Raw genomic sequence first — 15085 nt, forward strand, 5'->3', positions numbered from 1 at the left:
GACTTCATACCCCTCATTTTCTCCTGGCAATCACCCTGTATCCCCATTTTATAGGTGAGGAAGCTGAGGTTCAGAGAGATTCAGGAACTTACCTCAGACCCTGCAGCTGAAGGTGGAGACAACCAGGATTTGAACCCGGGTCTCCACTTCGAGCCCGCCTAGGCAACCCAGACCCCAGCTGGACCAGCTCAAGCCCCAGATTCCGTGGCCCAAGGGAAGGGGACTTGACGGGGGACAAACTGTCACGTGGAGAAGGAACAATCATGTGGCATGAAAAGACACACCTCACACAGGTGACAGGTGTAAACAGAGGCTTTAATCTGAAGAGCAATGAAGGCGCCAAGGGCTGGGGGGCCCGGGGGGCCCAGGGGGCACAGGGAAGGAGGGGCCAGGAAGCTGCGGTCTGGACCCTGGGAGGAAGGGAGGGAGGAAGGGAGGAAGGAAGGGAGGGAGGGAGGGAGAGAGGGAGGGACTGAGCCTTTCCTAGGAAAACTATTTCTGTGACTCTTGCAGCTCCTGTCCCAGCCTGTGCCCAGGCTGTCGGCCTAGACCTGAAGGCCAAGCCCCTGAATTGTGCTTCTCGGGTGCTCCCCCTTCCCAAAAGCTGTGTGGACCCAGATACGGGGAGGGGGCAGTGGGGATGGGCTGACCTGGGCTTGGGCAGGGGAGAGTCTGCGAGACCCAGGCCTGGGAGCAGCCCCCCGCAGAAGAACATTCTGGAACTGGCCTGCTGCTCCCAGCACCCCCTCACCCCCCAGGGGGGCCTACCCGGCCCAGCCCCTGCCAGTCCTCGGAGCTCATTCTGGAACTCCAGCAGGCGAGTCCGGGGAGGTGGGAGGGCGAAGGGAGTGGGCTGCTGTTTTCGGAGCCCTCCTGCGGCCCACTCACCCACTGCCCAGCTAGAGGGGCAGAAGCAGCAGCAGCGAGGGACGTGAGGATGAGCCCAGGTCCTCCTCGGCCACACTGGCCCCGAGCCCACCCCCCTTCCTTCAGAGATTCTGCCACCCACTCCCAGCCAGGGAGAGCACCGGAAAGGCAGGCCTCACCCAATCCGCTGGTGAGCAAGCCCTGCCGGCGCCCTCCAGAGGCCACCCTTGAACCAAAAGCCAAAGAGCAGAAAAGCAAGGATGAGGCACTGGACACAGGTGCCCACAGGCCCAGGGGGCAGCCGTGAGGAGGAGCTAGGAGGGTCACTGGCCAGAACAGCCAAGGCTTCTCCCTTCCCCACCCCTGCCCTCAGCCTCCAGCCCTCAGGACACCCAGACACCCACCCAAACAGGGCTTGGGAAATTGACCCACGCCGTGGCGAGCAGCCGCTCCAACCCCTAGAAAGACAACCTGGGAAGGGAAGGCAACCGCAACAGCACATACCTCCCTCCCCTCCCCACAGTGGCCCAGGACAGCCTGCTCTGAAATGGGACTGAGCAGGGAGGAGCGGGGCCCAGGGACCCTGCGCCGGCCCCTCTCTCCTTGCCTGTCCGCCACAGGGGAAGTCAGGAAACTGGCCACACTTCGGTCACTTCTCCCAACTTGGGTCCTTCAGCCTTATGCCCTGAACCTCCCTCAAGCCCATGCTCACCACCCACCCCAGTAAACAGCCTCTCATCAAACAGAAAGAACAGAGGGAGGGGGTGGGGAGGGGGCCACAGCTGGGGCGGGGGAGGGCAGGCACTAGCTGGACGATGTGACCGGGTGGATGGGGAGCAGGCTCCCGAACTTGAAGTGCTGGATCACCGGGAACTTCTCCAGGCACTGCGAGGAGGAGGGAGCAGAGAAGAGAGGTGAGGGCCGCACTGCACCCCCGCCGAGGCCTGCCCGGCCTCTCGGGCCTGCCTCCCAGGGACCCCTGGACGACTCCGAGGCCCGGAGCAGCGCAGTTCCAGCAGGGGTCCACCCGGGGCCCAGGAAGTGGCCAGGCCTCTGGGGAAGGGCAGAGCTTCCGACCCATTCCTGATCACCCCCTCCCATCCAAAGACCCCCCGCTCCACGACAATCAGGTCAGGTCCACCAAATAACGAGAATGAGAGTGAGTGAGAGGGACCCAGGGGGGAGGGGGAGGGAGAGAAGGCAGCCTAACCCCACAAGGCAGGAGCCAAGAAGAGAGGCAGCCAAGTGACGTCACTTGGCCCAGAGGGACAAGTTGGGGACCAGAGGTGAAAAGAACCCTCTAGATCATGGGGGTTCTCCCAGCCCTGGAGAAGAGGTGTGGGGATACTGGGACCCACGCCTGAGAAGGGTCCAAGGCCCATTTTCCCAATGTTCAGTCCTCTAGACTGAAAAAGGCATCTTGGCACTTCAGAGTGAGACAATAAGAACCAGCTGACAGCCTCCCCACCCCCAGGGCAATTCCCAGCAGCCCTGTGCGTGGGGCAGAGAACAAGAGCACTGTGCAGGGGGATGGCTGAGCAGGGGATGGCGCTGCTCCCTGAACCCAGCCCAGCCAGGGCCTCAGCCCCAGGGCTCCGGCAGAGGAGGGGAGACAAGAGAGAAGCAGGACCGACCAAGAAGCTGGCCTGGCCCACAGGCAGCCGGACCCCAGGCCCACACCGCACAGGACCGGGAAGGTGACGGGCCCCCAGCTCCCAGCCCCCTGCACCAGCCCTGCCGTGCCTGGCCACCACACAGGCAGCAGCCCCGCACATGGGAAGAAGGATCTGCCTCCTCTCAGACCTCTGGCCACAGAAACAGGCAGAATGTGCACCTCCTGGCTGGGGTGGAACAAGACTTATGGCCTCCGAGAGGGTGAGAGTTCCATCCTGTGCCTGTGCTCTCCTCCAAGTAACTCAGAGGAATGAAGGCACGCCAGCGCTGGCCCAGGTTCCCTCCCCTCAACGACCAGCCGCAGAGGTGAGGAGGTCTCTGCCCAGCTGTGTGTGTGTGTGTGCGTGTGTGTGTGCGTGCACGTGCGCGCGTGTGTGTGTGTCAGAGTGGGGGGTGGGCCACAAGGCCTGAAGGAAGGGAAATCGACGATGGAAGGATGGGGAACCAAGCTCTGTGTGCGAGCAGAGCTCCAGGCCACAGCCAGGCTCCTGGGCCTGGGGCACAGAAAGTGGGGAGCAGGCAGCTGGGGCGGGGTGGGGGGCAGGGAAGAGCAGCAGATCCAGGCCAGAAGAAAAGGCAGCTGCCATTGTGCTTATGTCATGGAGGAAGTGGTGGGAGTTTGTCAAAGGGGAGCCCCCCCAGGGTCCTGGAATTCCAGAAAGGGTCAAAGGTGAACCTGCTTCTAGCTTTCAGGCCTGAGAAGCTGCAAAGGCAAGAGGCTTAGGGGGAGGGCGCCGGGCAGAGGTTCTCCACTCAGCCCTCAGGGACCCAGAACGAGCTTCCCCCAGGCCTGGGGCAGGGCGGGGGGCGAGGGGCTGGGCTAAAGGCAAAAGGCTGCTTGGGGCAAAGGAAGTCGGGGGCTCCAGGGTCACAGCAGAGGGAGCCTCTGGCCAGGCCTTTCTCCAGTGACCTGTGCCCCGGCGCTCCCCGTTTCCTGGGCAGAGCAACAGCTTCCGCCTGCCCATGTGCAGACCTTCCAGCTGGAGGCCCTCCCAGGTCCCGGCGACTCGGGGGGAGAAGGGGCTCCCCAGGTTCTGACAGGCCCTTCTGAAGGGAGCCCCAGCACGGCGACAGCCCTCAGGAAAGACAGGCCCCACCACCAGCAAGGGTCCCGGAAAGCATCTGGTTCTTCAGTTCAGAAAGGCTGAACTGACAGGCAGTTTGGAGATACAGACAGCTGGTCCCAGATCCTGATGCCAGGCCCGGTCAGGCCTCTATGGCAGCTCAGAGGACCCGCTCCCCTCCAGCAGCCATCTCTGGCCAGGGGCTCTGGCCTTTGCTAACCCCCATCTGGACTTCAAGAATGGTGAGCCTCAAAGGTCTTCCCCGAGGACCAAGAGCTGGTCTGGAAAAGCAAGTCCTTTCCTTGCTTTCCTCCGAGCAAAGAGCATATGACCACGTGACTCACAGGGACCAAAGACTAAGGGCAACCTGCTAGCAACTTACAAACGAGTGTCGCATGTCACAGAGACTTGGTGTCCTTAAACTAAAGTCAGTGAGTTCCAGCGCTGTCCTACAAAGCCGTGTGGCCGCCACGCAGCGCCCAGCAGGCTGCGTGCACCCAGGGCTGGGATTTCCGGGTCTCAGGAAGGGCGCTGGGTTATCTGCTCGTGCTCCTGCGATCTGGTCCTGAGCTGCGGGCAGTTTTCAGTGGCTGACCTTCTTGGGCTCGACATCCAGAGAAATACTGACAACTGTTACACCATGGACGGTTTTGTTTGTGTGGTCCCATCACCATCTCTAATCTTAATCTGCTTCTCCCTCAACCTGTCAGCCAGAGTTCTTTTGCCTTTGGACAGGGCGGGTAGGGAAGGGAGGCAGGGTCTCCTCCGCCCTTAGGGGCCCAGGTCAAGACAAGTTTAGTCACTCAAGTAAGAGCCTGCAGAAAGGACGGCATTTAAGATCGCAAGCAGGAAAGACACCAAAGAGTCCCGCCTTTGGGGGGGGTGGCACGGCCAGCACCCACTGTGGGACTGGGGCGGGCAGGGGTGTCAAGAACAACAGAGCACGCAGAGGGCAGGACCCCGGGTGCTCTCCCGCGGGAGGGCCAGCGTGGAGGGCCGCACCACGGCCGGAAGGAGCCTGCACAGCCCCAGCAACGGCTCCTCTCAGATTAGAGAGGTATGTGGGCTGGAACCTAAACACAGGATGTGAAGTCCAGAGGAAGGGGACCGGAGGCGGAGGGGCGGAAGGGAGAGAGAGGGGGCCAGGCCCGGTCAGTTCCAGAGCCTTTAACCCCTTCAGGGCCACGCAGAGGGATCCAGGCCCGCTGGAAGCACCGGTACTACCAAATGCACCCAGCCTCCTACACCCTGCCCTCCCTGCTCCTCTGCCTCTGTTGATGGGTCTGAGTGAGCTCTGGGTGTAAGGAGGGCACCCGAAGAACCCCCCGTCCCCAGGAGAGGGATGACCAAGGGCCAAGAGAGGCGCACCTGCAGGGCAACACCCGAGACCAGCAGCCTGAGGGTGAAAAGAGGGGACTCTGGGACCCACTGCTCCAGGTGCGGGACTTCACGCCCAGGCCCTCCCCAGGCCAAGGTCAAGCCGTTCCAGGACTGGCCTGCATAAGATGTACGAGGAGCCAGAGGAAAGCAGGGGGGTGGGAAGAGATGACTCCTCCCTACTTGCCAGAAAAGAAGCCACCTCCTTGGCTGGGAAAAGGGTGCCAAAGAGGGTGAGCAGAGAGGGCAGGCGAGGGGGCAGCCGCCTCCCGGCGCGGGGAGCTCTGGAAATCCAGACCTCTCCCTGCCTCTCTGATTGGAGAGCAGGGAGGACCACCCCAAGGGATCATTAAAAACGCCAGCTCCCGGCCTCCCCACCAGCCCTCCCACCTGCCCGGCAATCAGACCCACCGAAGTTGGAGAGACATCACTTTGGATGATGCCTCCAAAGGATACAACCCTTTCCCAAGCCTGTTTTCCTTTTCGTGTCCCCACAGGAGACAGAGCCGAGAAGGGCCTCCAGCCATTTGACAAGTGGGAACAGAGACCCCCGAGCAGCGGGGCTTGGCTCAGTCACAGGGCAGAGCTGGGCCTCAGTCCAGTGCTTTTCTGACTGCCCATCCCACAGACAAGAGATTCTGAGGCCTCAAGCGTCAGAGGGGCTGGCCGGCAATTCAGAGCTGGATTCAGAGCAAAACAGCGGGGCGGGGATGAGCGAGCAGCAGCCCAGGACCGAGAGTGCAGGCCAGTCCCCACTCACCTCGGCCTTATACATGCGGATGAGACCCTGGTTCACTTTGGACCAGGAGGGGACGGCACTGATGTTCCACAGCTGGTTGGAATGCTCTGCAAAGGGGCCTGTCTTCATCTGGAAAACAAAGAGTCCACGAGCTGGAGAGATGGGCCGCCCGGGAGCCCACCCCCTGCTCCCCTGCAGCAAGGTTGTACACACACGCGCAAGTTGCAGGCCCGTATGTATACGTGGACACACACGTGGACACACACACACAAGTGCCAGAGACAGGGTCCCTCTTGGCCTGCCACAGGCAGAGCTGGAAGAGCCGAGGGAGGGGTCGGTTTGGGGGAGGGCCCAGGCCAAACCCAGGCATCGGACTGCCCTCTGCATGGCAGGCAGAAGGAGAAGGAAAAGAGGGGGCAGACGTGAGCCACAGGGTACCTGCAACAGATGCGGGAGGGAGGTCTGTTTAGAAAGCCAGCCTGACCTGGCAGGGGAGTGGGGAAGGGAGGGCAACGGCAGCGACGGCTCCATTCCCAGTCCCTCCTCTTGGAAGAAATTCTGCGGCAAGCCCAGTGGAGCCCCCGTGATATCAGAAACCACCGCGCGGAGACGAGGAAGCTCGTGCACCTGAGTGCACCCCGCGAACAGCACAAGGCCAGCACGTCTGTATTTAATAACAAGCAGTTCACAATCCCCCGCCACACAGTCCCTTCCCCGGGCTGATAAGCAACACTGATGCTGGGGGAACGGGGCTCAGCACCCGCAGCCCCAGGTTTCAGAAGAAAGAGTTTGAAAAGCAAAGAGGCTGAGCTGGCAAGAAAGCAGACTTGGACCTTGAGTAGGTGGAAGGTTCCAGAAGAGGCTGTGTGTGGAGGCGGGGCTGGTGGAGATCTGTTCCAGAGAGAAGGGATGGGTCTCCACACTGGGCATCATAAGCATAAGGTCCCAGGAACACAAACCCCCCACCCTTCAGCTGTGGACTCGCCTGGTGACCCACTCTCGCAGGCCTCTCACTCCTGCAGCAAGGCAACTCTTACAAAACTGTAAGATCTAAGTCGAAAAAGCTGCCATTTTACCCTTGCCATCTCCCTCCCCTGGCCCAAGTCCCCCCAGAGCCTGTCTCAACCCCCGGGGTGCAGTAGAAAGGACAACAGGCTCCTTCCTCGAGCAGTGAGGCCATGGCCCACGGTCCCCACAGGGCTTCTCCTGGGCCAGTCCCTTCACGCAGAATCTTTCCCCTCCTCTCTGTAAGGCTCCCTCCTCCAGGAAGGCAGCCAGGAGCCCCCAGCCTGCAGGGGCTTGGCCTTCAGGGCGCTTTGTTCCCAAAGTCCCACTCCGTCAGGCTCCACCCCGCCCTCCCCTCGCCCCGCCCCTTCCCCAGGCTCTCTGCCCCACGGGAGGAGCGCTAGGCTCCAGCCCTCTCTTGCATACTTCCAGGCCCTGAGAAGCTCAGGGATCACTGGAGCTGGGGAGCCAGTTTCACTCTGGACTAGGCCCCGTCAGCGAACCACCCAGGAGGCACCCTGCTGGCTCTGTCACAGCCGCAGCTCCAGGGGTCTGCTCAGCGAGGGCTCCGTGGCCAAGGCTGGCCCAAGGACGTGGGGAAACCAGGGGTTCTGCCTGTGGGCCAGCCTCCCCCGCTAGGGGCACGGGGTGGGGGACCCAAAAGGCCTCTCTGGCCCGCTGGCAGAGCCGGGGCGGGGTAGGCCCGAGCTCCGGAGCCCCAGTGGCCTGGGCCGCCTCCGTGGAAAGGCCAGAGATGCTATTTAGAGGGGCTGCCCCCCCCAACCCCCAACCTTCAGGGTCCCAAGGTCTCCTTAGGTCTTTCAGAAGGAGCCTCATGCAACTCTGGAAAGGAAAGCAGATAAGGGGGGAAAAGGAATGGGGTCAAGAAGACAAAAAAAATTCGCTCATTCTAGCCACAAAGGGAGAAGAGAAAGAGCGAGAACGAGCAAGCAAGCTGCAGTCCCGCAGTGACCCCAGGGGAATCGTATGAGTCAGAGCAGCCATATTGAGCAGGAAATTACTCACAGACGCTGCGTTCCTGCCTCTCCACTCCCAAGAGAATCGGCCTTTTGTAAATGGTTCCTCTGTCAGTAACTGAGGGGGGTGGGGTGGGGGGAGGCTCTGCACAGCGCCTTCCTGTCAGCTCCTTCCCTTCCAGCTGAAATCTGATCCCTCCCTTCCCAAAACTCCAAATTTAGAAGCCAGATTGAAACTGAAATTCTTTTCCTGCCTGCCCTGGGCTCTTAAAGGCGCCAGGGCTGCATTTCCTGAGGCGGCAGGAGCCCTGCAAGGTGAGGTCCCTCATCCGGGATGCTCAGGGCCACGGGGGCAGGTCCCAGGCTGGTCCCGGCGGGAGGAAAAGCGCGGTCTCACGTCCAGCTTCTTGTTCGTTAAGTCCCCTAGCTGCACCAGCTCTAGTGATCCCTGGGCCTGGGGTCTCCAGAGGCAACACTGCCCCCTTCCCAACCACAGCACACAGAGCTCCACGCGGGCCGCCAGGTCCCCACGTCCCAGCGTCAGGCCTCGGGCCTCCCCCACCACCAACGGGGGCTGCGAAAACCCTGGTCCGGGTGGTGAGCCCAGACTCCGGAGAACCAGCACAGTGCGTACCGCCGTCAGGAGCCGCGGCAGCCTGCTCTAGGCTGGCCGAGTGGGCGAGAGGGGCTCTTGCCGGTCACCTCGGCTCTGGGGCACGTCCCCTGCTAGCGTCCAACGTCCACCCCCAGGCCCAAGCACCGAGGGCCAGGGCGAAAACCAGGCCTTGCAGAGCGCGGGTGGAACCACCAAGGAACTCCAGGGCCTGCCGGCCTCCTGCCAGTCTTGCCTCTCCCTCAGCTGCTACCAAAACCTCCTCCGAGTTCAGTGTGTCTTTAGTGCCACCTAGTGGCCACTGTAGGCTTTCCTCTAGCAGAGGACCTGGGTCCCACACTTTAGGAAGGCTTTGGGGTTTTCACACCAGCGTAACCAAACAAACAAACAAGGAAACAAAGTTTTAACCTGGAGTCAATTCCCAGACTCCCTGAGGCCCAGCCTGGCCTTCCTCCTTGTTAGTTACTGGCAGGGACCCAGGGGCTTGGCCAGCCGAAACAGCTTAGCCTCTTACCCCCAGGAGCGGGCGAGGCCACCCCTTCTCCTCACCCAGCTCCTCCTGGGGTCTCCCCAGCTCCGCAGACCCTCCCATTCTACTCTGGAGAGAGCAGCATGTGACTGGCTCTCAAAGCAGTGAGCCAGGCTGCCCCGGAGTCCTTCCGACCTTGGTCTGCCTACAGTGCTGAAGGCAGCAGATCTCTGAGAATCAAGTGGTGGCCGCCCAGCCGTCAGGACGGCCTTCATTTGCTGACTTGGAAAAACGTGGCATTCCCCTCTGGCCTCTGGAGTTTGGCGCAGGCCTGAGCCGAATGCTGGCCAGGAGAGTCTGGAGCTATGGCTGCTTAGCCAGGCGTCTCCCCCTCTTCAGGGGGCTCAGAACGGGCAGCCAAGAGAGAAGCCCGCACAGGCAGGGGCGTCCACGGGTGTGCAAGGGACATCACCGGGCCAGCAGGAATGCCTGCGGGCGTCAGGAAAGAGAACGGGGGCAAGACCCTCTCCAGGTGGCAGAGCCAGGGTGCCCTTTGGAAGTCTGTGGGGCGGGTACCAGGCAGGGAGGATGAAAGGTCCCCACACCTCCTGAAAGAGAGGCCCGAGCGCAGTGGGTCCCCAACTTTTATGCATGATCACCCGGCATATGTGTTTAAATTCAGGTTCCTAGCACTCGTCCCCCAAGATTCTGATTCAGAAAGCTGAGGTGGGGCCCAAGAATGTGCATTTTCACAAGCTCCCCAGGTGACCCTGAGGAAGCGGTCCAAGGCTGCACTGGCGGGAGGCCCTACTTTAGCAGGACAACGACATCCAGTTAAACGACCCCCGCTGGGTGGGCTGGGGGTCCAGGCCTGCTCACGTGCGCTTCCAGCACCTCCCTTGGCCCGGGTCCAGCAAAGGTGTGTCCCTTCAGCAGGGATCTGTCCCGCCGTCCACTCCAGTCTCTCCAACTCTTGCAATGGCTTCGTCGCAGACGTCCACATGCACATAGCTCTGCAGACCCTGTGGCCCCCACCCGCAAGATGCTGACACCCACCCACCCTTCAGACCTGCTGCGTCGGTCACCAAGTCCACCTAATGACCAGGTCTTAATCCGTCGGCTCCAGTAGAAACCCCAGAGTACTGACTTAGAGGAAGCGAGCCTGGACAGTCAGAAGGTGGCTCAACCTTTCAGAGAGGCCTGGCTGGGCTTCCCTTTCAACAACCCACTTCAGGGCTTGGCCCTGCCATCTTCAGACGGCAGCTCTGGCTCCTGTGTCCAAAGCCACCACCTCAGCCCCTTTCAGCCCGGGGGCCGCCGCGGGCTCCCCCTCCCTCCCTTGCCCTCACCTCGGTGATAAACAGGATACACTCCAGGAACATGTAGTCCTTGTGGTTCTCGTTCACGGCCTTCTCATCGACAAAGTGCCTGGGCTCCAGATACGGGTGGTCTGGAAACGGCAAAGAGCCCCAGGGTTCAGAACCAGGCGTTCGCACCACCGGGGCACCGCAGCCCAGTGCCATCTGCACCCACCCCAGGGCTGCAGTCCTGCCCACCACCCTCAACGCCTGATCTCGCTGGAGCAATCAATGGCCCCGTGCAGGTTTGTACTCTAGTGTAATAAGTTCCGGTTCTGCTTCTTTCCAGCCATGCAACTCAGTTTCCTCATCCATGCAGTGGGGCTGTGGAGTGCCACCTGAACATCAGGACCACCGTGAAGCACTCGGCACGGTGCCTGCACAGGTAAGTGCTGGTCAGAGGTTTGCCGGCAAAGACCCTTCCCAGGGTCCTTGCGATGACCTGCCTGAAGCACAGAGAGCAGTGCCTGGCACAGGGAAGTACTCAACAAAGGGTCGTTTCTTAATATTATTTCGTAGGCGGTTCATCCTATGTGGAAATAGACGTGGACCCTTCACCCACTCTGGCTTGCCCGTGGGAAAGTGGGGGGAACCCCCAGAGCGGGCCTGGAGCGAGCAGCAGCTCCTCGATGGGCCCCCCTGTGCACGGCTCGATAATAACAGTGGATGACGCTGGTCACTGAGTCAAAAGAACCCCTCATTTTCAACATAAAACCCCGCAGCTGCCACCAGGAGCCGGGGCGCATTGCACACCAGTCCACTACGCGCCAGGCGCCCTCGCCCCAGCCCGCGTCCCTTTCCATTATCTGCCTCAGCCTCCCCAGCCTGCCACGCCAGCTGCAGCAGAAGGTCGGCAGCAAGCAGCCTCCGTCTATAGCCGGTCTGATGCCTGCTTTACAAGCTGTCACTGTGTGCCCTGGGCAGGGGGGGAGGGAAGGAGGGGAGGGAGGAGGGCCAGGGCACCTCAGTACCTATCAGCTGCGAACTGCCCCAGATGAAGGGCAGAAACTGGAAGTCATCCAGGCCCCACACGCCCTGGCTGCCGGCCGGCTCCATCCTGTACGTCTTCTGGAGCTTCCGCATAACCTCAAGGTACCTGCACAGGAGGGCAGGGAAGGGAGGGGAGGTGGCAAAAAGCAGAAAGACAGTCTCAACCCTTCGGCCACTGGGAGCAAAGGAGGCCAGAAATAACCACCTAAGAGTGTAACAGATCTCCTTTTCAATTAAAACTGACATGCCTATGTTATGCATCAGCTGATACACTCAAAATTATGCAACTTCATTTTCTTCCCTCACACTCAGCCTCCTTTTGGCCCAGGAAAGGGGCAAAACACCAACCGGGAAAGGGGGTTAGTGCCATCACCTCCTGACAACTTGAGAGCCTGGGCAGGAGCCGCAGCTTCTCTTGCTTCGGGTTGCCCATAGGAAAGCTGATGGGAGTCCAAGGAGATCATCCCCTAGATCCCTTCGGGAACCGCCCTTGGAGCTGCGGCATCAGCAGCACCAGAGTGGGGCCCAGAACAGATGTGTCAGCGCCCTCTGGTGACGGAGACACACCCATGTGCCGGGAGGTGGTCTGGGTGGTGAGGGGAGCAGGTCAGAGCCTGACTGCCTGGGTTCAGCTGGCTGTGACCTCAGTGAAGGGACCTGATTTCTCTATGCCTCAGTTTCCTCATCTATAAAACGGAAATGAGCGTCTTTGTGAGAACAAAAAGAGTTGTATGTAAAGCGCTTAGAAGTTACCTCTACGTGATAAATGCCACAGAAGCATTAGCGGTCATTATGCAACATTCCCTTAGCTTATTTTTACCTGAACTTGAACCTGTCGGAAGGAGGAGTCTTGGACACCCTGTTCACAGTCACAGCTTGATTAGGACAGGACAAGAGAACCAACAGCCCCTCGGGAGCCCCCTCTAGCACCCTGTCCCCAGTCCGATGGTAACAAGGAGGAAAGAGACGCCGGCTCCTCCTCCCCCAGCAGCCGCCCCTCCCGCCTGCCTCACTCACCGATTGAATACCTTGAAGACGATGGCTATTTGGTCGTCCACTCGAAGCACCCCTATCTTGCAGAGACAGCAGAGGAAAGCAGCAAAGGCAGCTTCATGTCCTGGGGGAGAAAAAACAGCCGAGGTTGACAGTCTTCCAGAAGGCGTGGGGCTGTTTTTGGTCTCACCAGAGTCCAAATCACCGTTAACTTCCCCTCTAAGGAGGGGGGTCAACATGGAGGTAATGGGGCCTCTTCCCCACCCAAAAGAACTAGGTCCTTTTCAGAACGACTAGTACTATAATTCTACTCCTAAAAAGGCCCAGGCTGGCGATTCTTAAATAGGCGTTCACAGTTTATCTCGGAGGTTTAACTCACTCATCAATTCTACCCTATTTATGGAGCACCTACTGTAGGTGGCAATCACTGTCCAGGTCAGGCACTAGAGGCCAGAGGCCAGAAGTCCCTGCCCTTGTTTGACAGTTTATGACCTATCAGGATGACAGACATTAAATATACAATCACTTCTATGAACCTACCTCTGAAGGAGAAGGATAGGGTGGTAATTGGAGGATATCACAGGGGGATCCTGACATTAGGGTTCAGGAAGGTTTCCCTTCAGAAATAATATTTAATTTGAGAGATGAGTAAGAGCTGGCAAGGCACAGGGCGTGAGGGAAGCAAGGAGAGCACTCTAGCCAGGAGAAACAGCATATGGAAAGGCCCTGAGGCAAAAAAACAAAAACAAAGAAAACCAACTGTGATTGTTTGAAGAACCCTAGGAAGGCCAGTCTGGCTAAAGCAGAGAGCAAGGGAGAAAGTGTAATGCAATGAGGCTGGAGATCAGACAGGCATTTACAGCCACAGTAAAAAAGTTCAGACTTTGGGCTTGCCTGGTGGCACAGTGTCTTTGAGAGTCTGCCTGCCGATGCAGGGGACACGGGTTCGTGCCCCGGTCCAGGAAGATCCCACGTGCCGCGGAGCGGCTGGGCCCGTGAGCCATGGCCGCTGAGCCTGCGCGTCCGGAGCCTGTGCTCCGCAACGGGAGAGGCCGCAACAGTGAGAGGCCCGCGTACCACACACACAAAAAAAGTTCAGACTTTATCCTAAGAGCAATAGGAGCCACTGAAGGCTTCTAAGCACGGCCACATTCGAAGCATGGCCACACGGCAGGGTCAAAAGGCTCCCCCCTTCCTTGCCAGTCATGTCAAATAGAAATGGTCAGCGCTACAGAAACCACCGGCTGGACTCTGGGCCGAATCCCACAGTTCATGGTGTCATAATAAACGTATCTGGGGGGAGGTGAGGAGAGAACATTTCAGTGACTTCCGGTCCTATTTCTGCAGAATACGGGTCCCTCCAAGGGCCTGGAAAGCTTATGCGCTGTGACTTTCACCTGCACAGCTTTTGGTCGTGAGCAGCCAGAGCCCAAGCCACCTCACTCAGGGGCAGCCGTCACCCTTGCACAACTAAGAGCATCTGGGAGGGGAGGAAAAACCCAGCCGCTGCTGACCTGGCCACTCTCGCCTCCAGGTCTTTCTGGTTGGTTGGTCTCAAAGCGCCGCCCCTAAAAGTCTCACTTGATAATAAGCCTGTTCCTCAGCATCAGGGGAGCAGATGACAACACTCTCCCACGACCCAGGTCCAAGGGGGCCCTTCTCCAGGCCCGCCCCTGTGGCCTGGGCTCCTCCAGAGGCAAGGGAAGGGCCCGAGAGAGCAGGAGCTCTTGCATTTGCCTGAGCCACCATGCATGTGGCACCAGCTCCCCCTGGTGGACCACGCCAGAGCAGCAGGCGTCCCTGCACCTGCCACGCTGCACCCCGGCTGGCTCCCTCACCCCACCAAACACAACCCAGAGCAAAGAGGAGGCAACCCGAGAAAGGGCCACTGCAAAGCCAAGCAGGCGCCGCCACGGTAACGGGTACCTGTGCCGTAGTCGATGCGCGTGGAGTTCCCTACTGACTCCTTTAGGTAAACAGCCACCTCGGGCACAGCAGCTGCCAGATGGGTGGGGACCACCGTGGCCACCAAGTTTTCTGCTTCCTGATAACACAAGAGATACAAAGTGGTCGCAGCAGATTAGGCAGCATCTCGGTGGCCGGGTGCCCAGAGGTAGCATCTTGGCTGGAGCCAGGCTGCCACGGCGAGCAGTCCTGGCCCCCTGCCCTGACTGCCCACAGAAGGAAGAGGAGGGAGAGCATTTATTTTCACACAACAGAGACCACCCTGGGGTGGCTCTTCATCTGCTGACCCTCCCTCCAGGGGACATGGTTCTGGGGGCAAGACAGGAGGGATCTAAGAAGCCATTCGACTTTCCCATCTAGTAACTCACTGACATCTCCAGAGATGTCCTCTTTCTTCATACTCCCAGCAAGGCAGTTTGTGCCCGACGTCCACCAAAGACGTATGCGAGGACGTTCACGGCAGCATTATTTACAGCAGCCAAAACGTGGAAACAACCCACAACTGAACCGTCCGTCAACGGCAGAATGGACAACTTGTGCTACGGCCTCACCCTGGAAAGCTGCGGAGCAGTGAAGAAGATCCACTGCTCCGCACAGCACAGGGGAGTCACACAATGTTGAGCAAAAGAAGCCAGACATTTATATGAAGTTCAAACACAGGCAAGATCGATCTATAGGATAGCAGTCAGAAGAGTCTGGGGGATATCAACTAGAAAGGGGCACAAAGGCCCTGCTGAAGGGCTGGAATGTTCCATGGCTTGATATGGATGGATGCAAGGGTAAAAACATGTTAAGATCTATCAAGGGGACTTCCCTGGTGGCCCAGTGGTTGAGGGTCTGCCTGCCAATGCGGGGGACGCAGGTTCGGGCCCTGGTCCAGGAGGATCCCACATGCTGCGGAGTGGCAGGGCCCCTGCGCCACAACTGCTGAGCAACCCCCGCTCGCCACAACTAGGGAGAGCCCGCACACAGCAACGAAGACCCAGTGCAGCCA

The 15085-nt window shown here is 59.7% G+C and overlaps 1 protein-coding gene across 1 annotated transcript in view; it reads right to left on the reverse strand.

The window, feature by feature from the left end:
- Positions 1–296: 296 nt before the first annotated feature.
- PTPA (protein phosphatase 2 phosphatase activator) overlaps positions 297–15085 on the reverse strand; it is a 28098-nt gene continuing 13309 nt past the window's right edge. Inside the window, exons 5-10 of the mRNA XM_082619355.1 lie at positions 14053–14170; positions 12151–12250; positions 11115–11239; positions 10135–10235; positions 5743–5850; positions 297–1752 (exon numbers count right to left, since the gene is read on the reverse strand). Of these exons, the coding sequence (XP_082475481.1) occupies positions 1672–1752; positions 5743–5850; positions 10135–10235; positions 11115–11239; positions 12151–12250; positions 14053–14170 (633 nt within the window). The 3' untranslated portion in view covers positions 297–1671. The remainder of the gene's footprint in view (positions 1753–5742; positions 5851–10134; positions 10236–11114; positions 11240–12150; positions 12251–14052; positions 14171–15085) is intronic.

Source organism: Mesoplodon mirus (genome assembly GCF_964341445.2).
Source record: "Mesoplodon mirus genome assembly, chromosome: 1".
In the NCBI taxonomy this organism is placed as follows: domain Eukaryota; kingdom Metazoa; phylum Chordata; class Mammalia; order Artiodactyla; family Ziphiidae; genus Mesoplodon; species Mesoplodon mirus.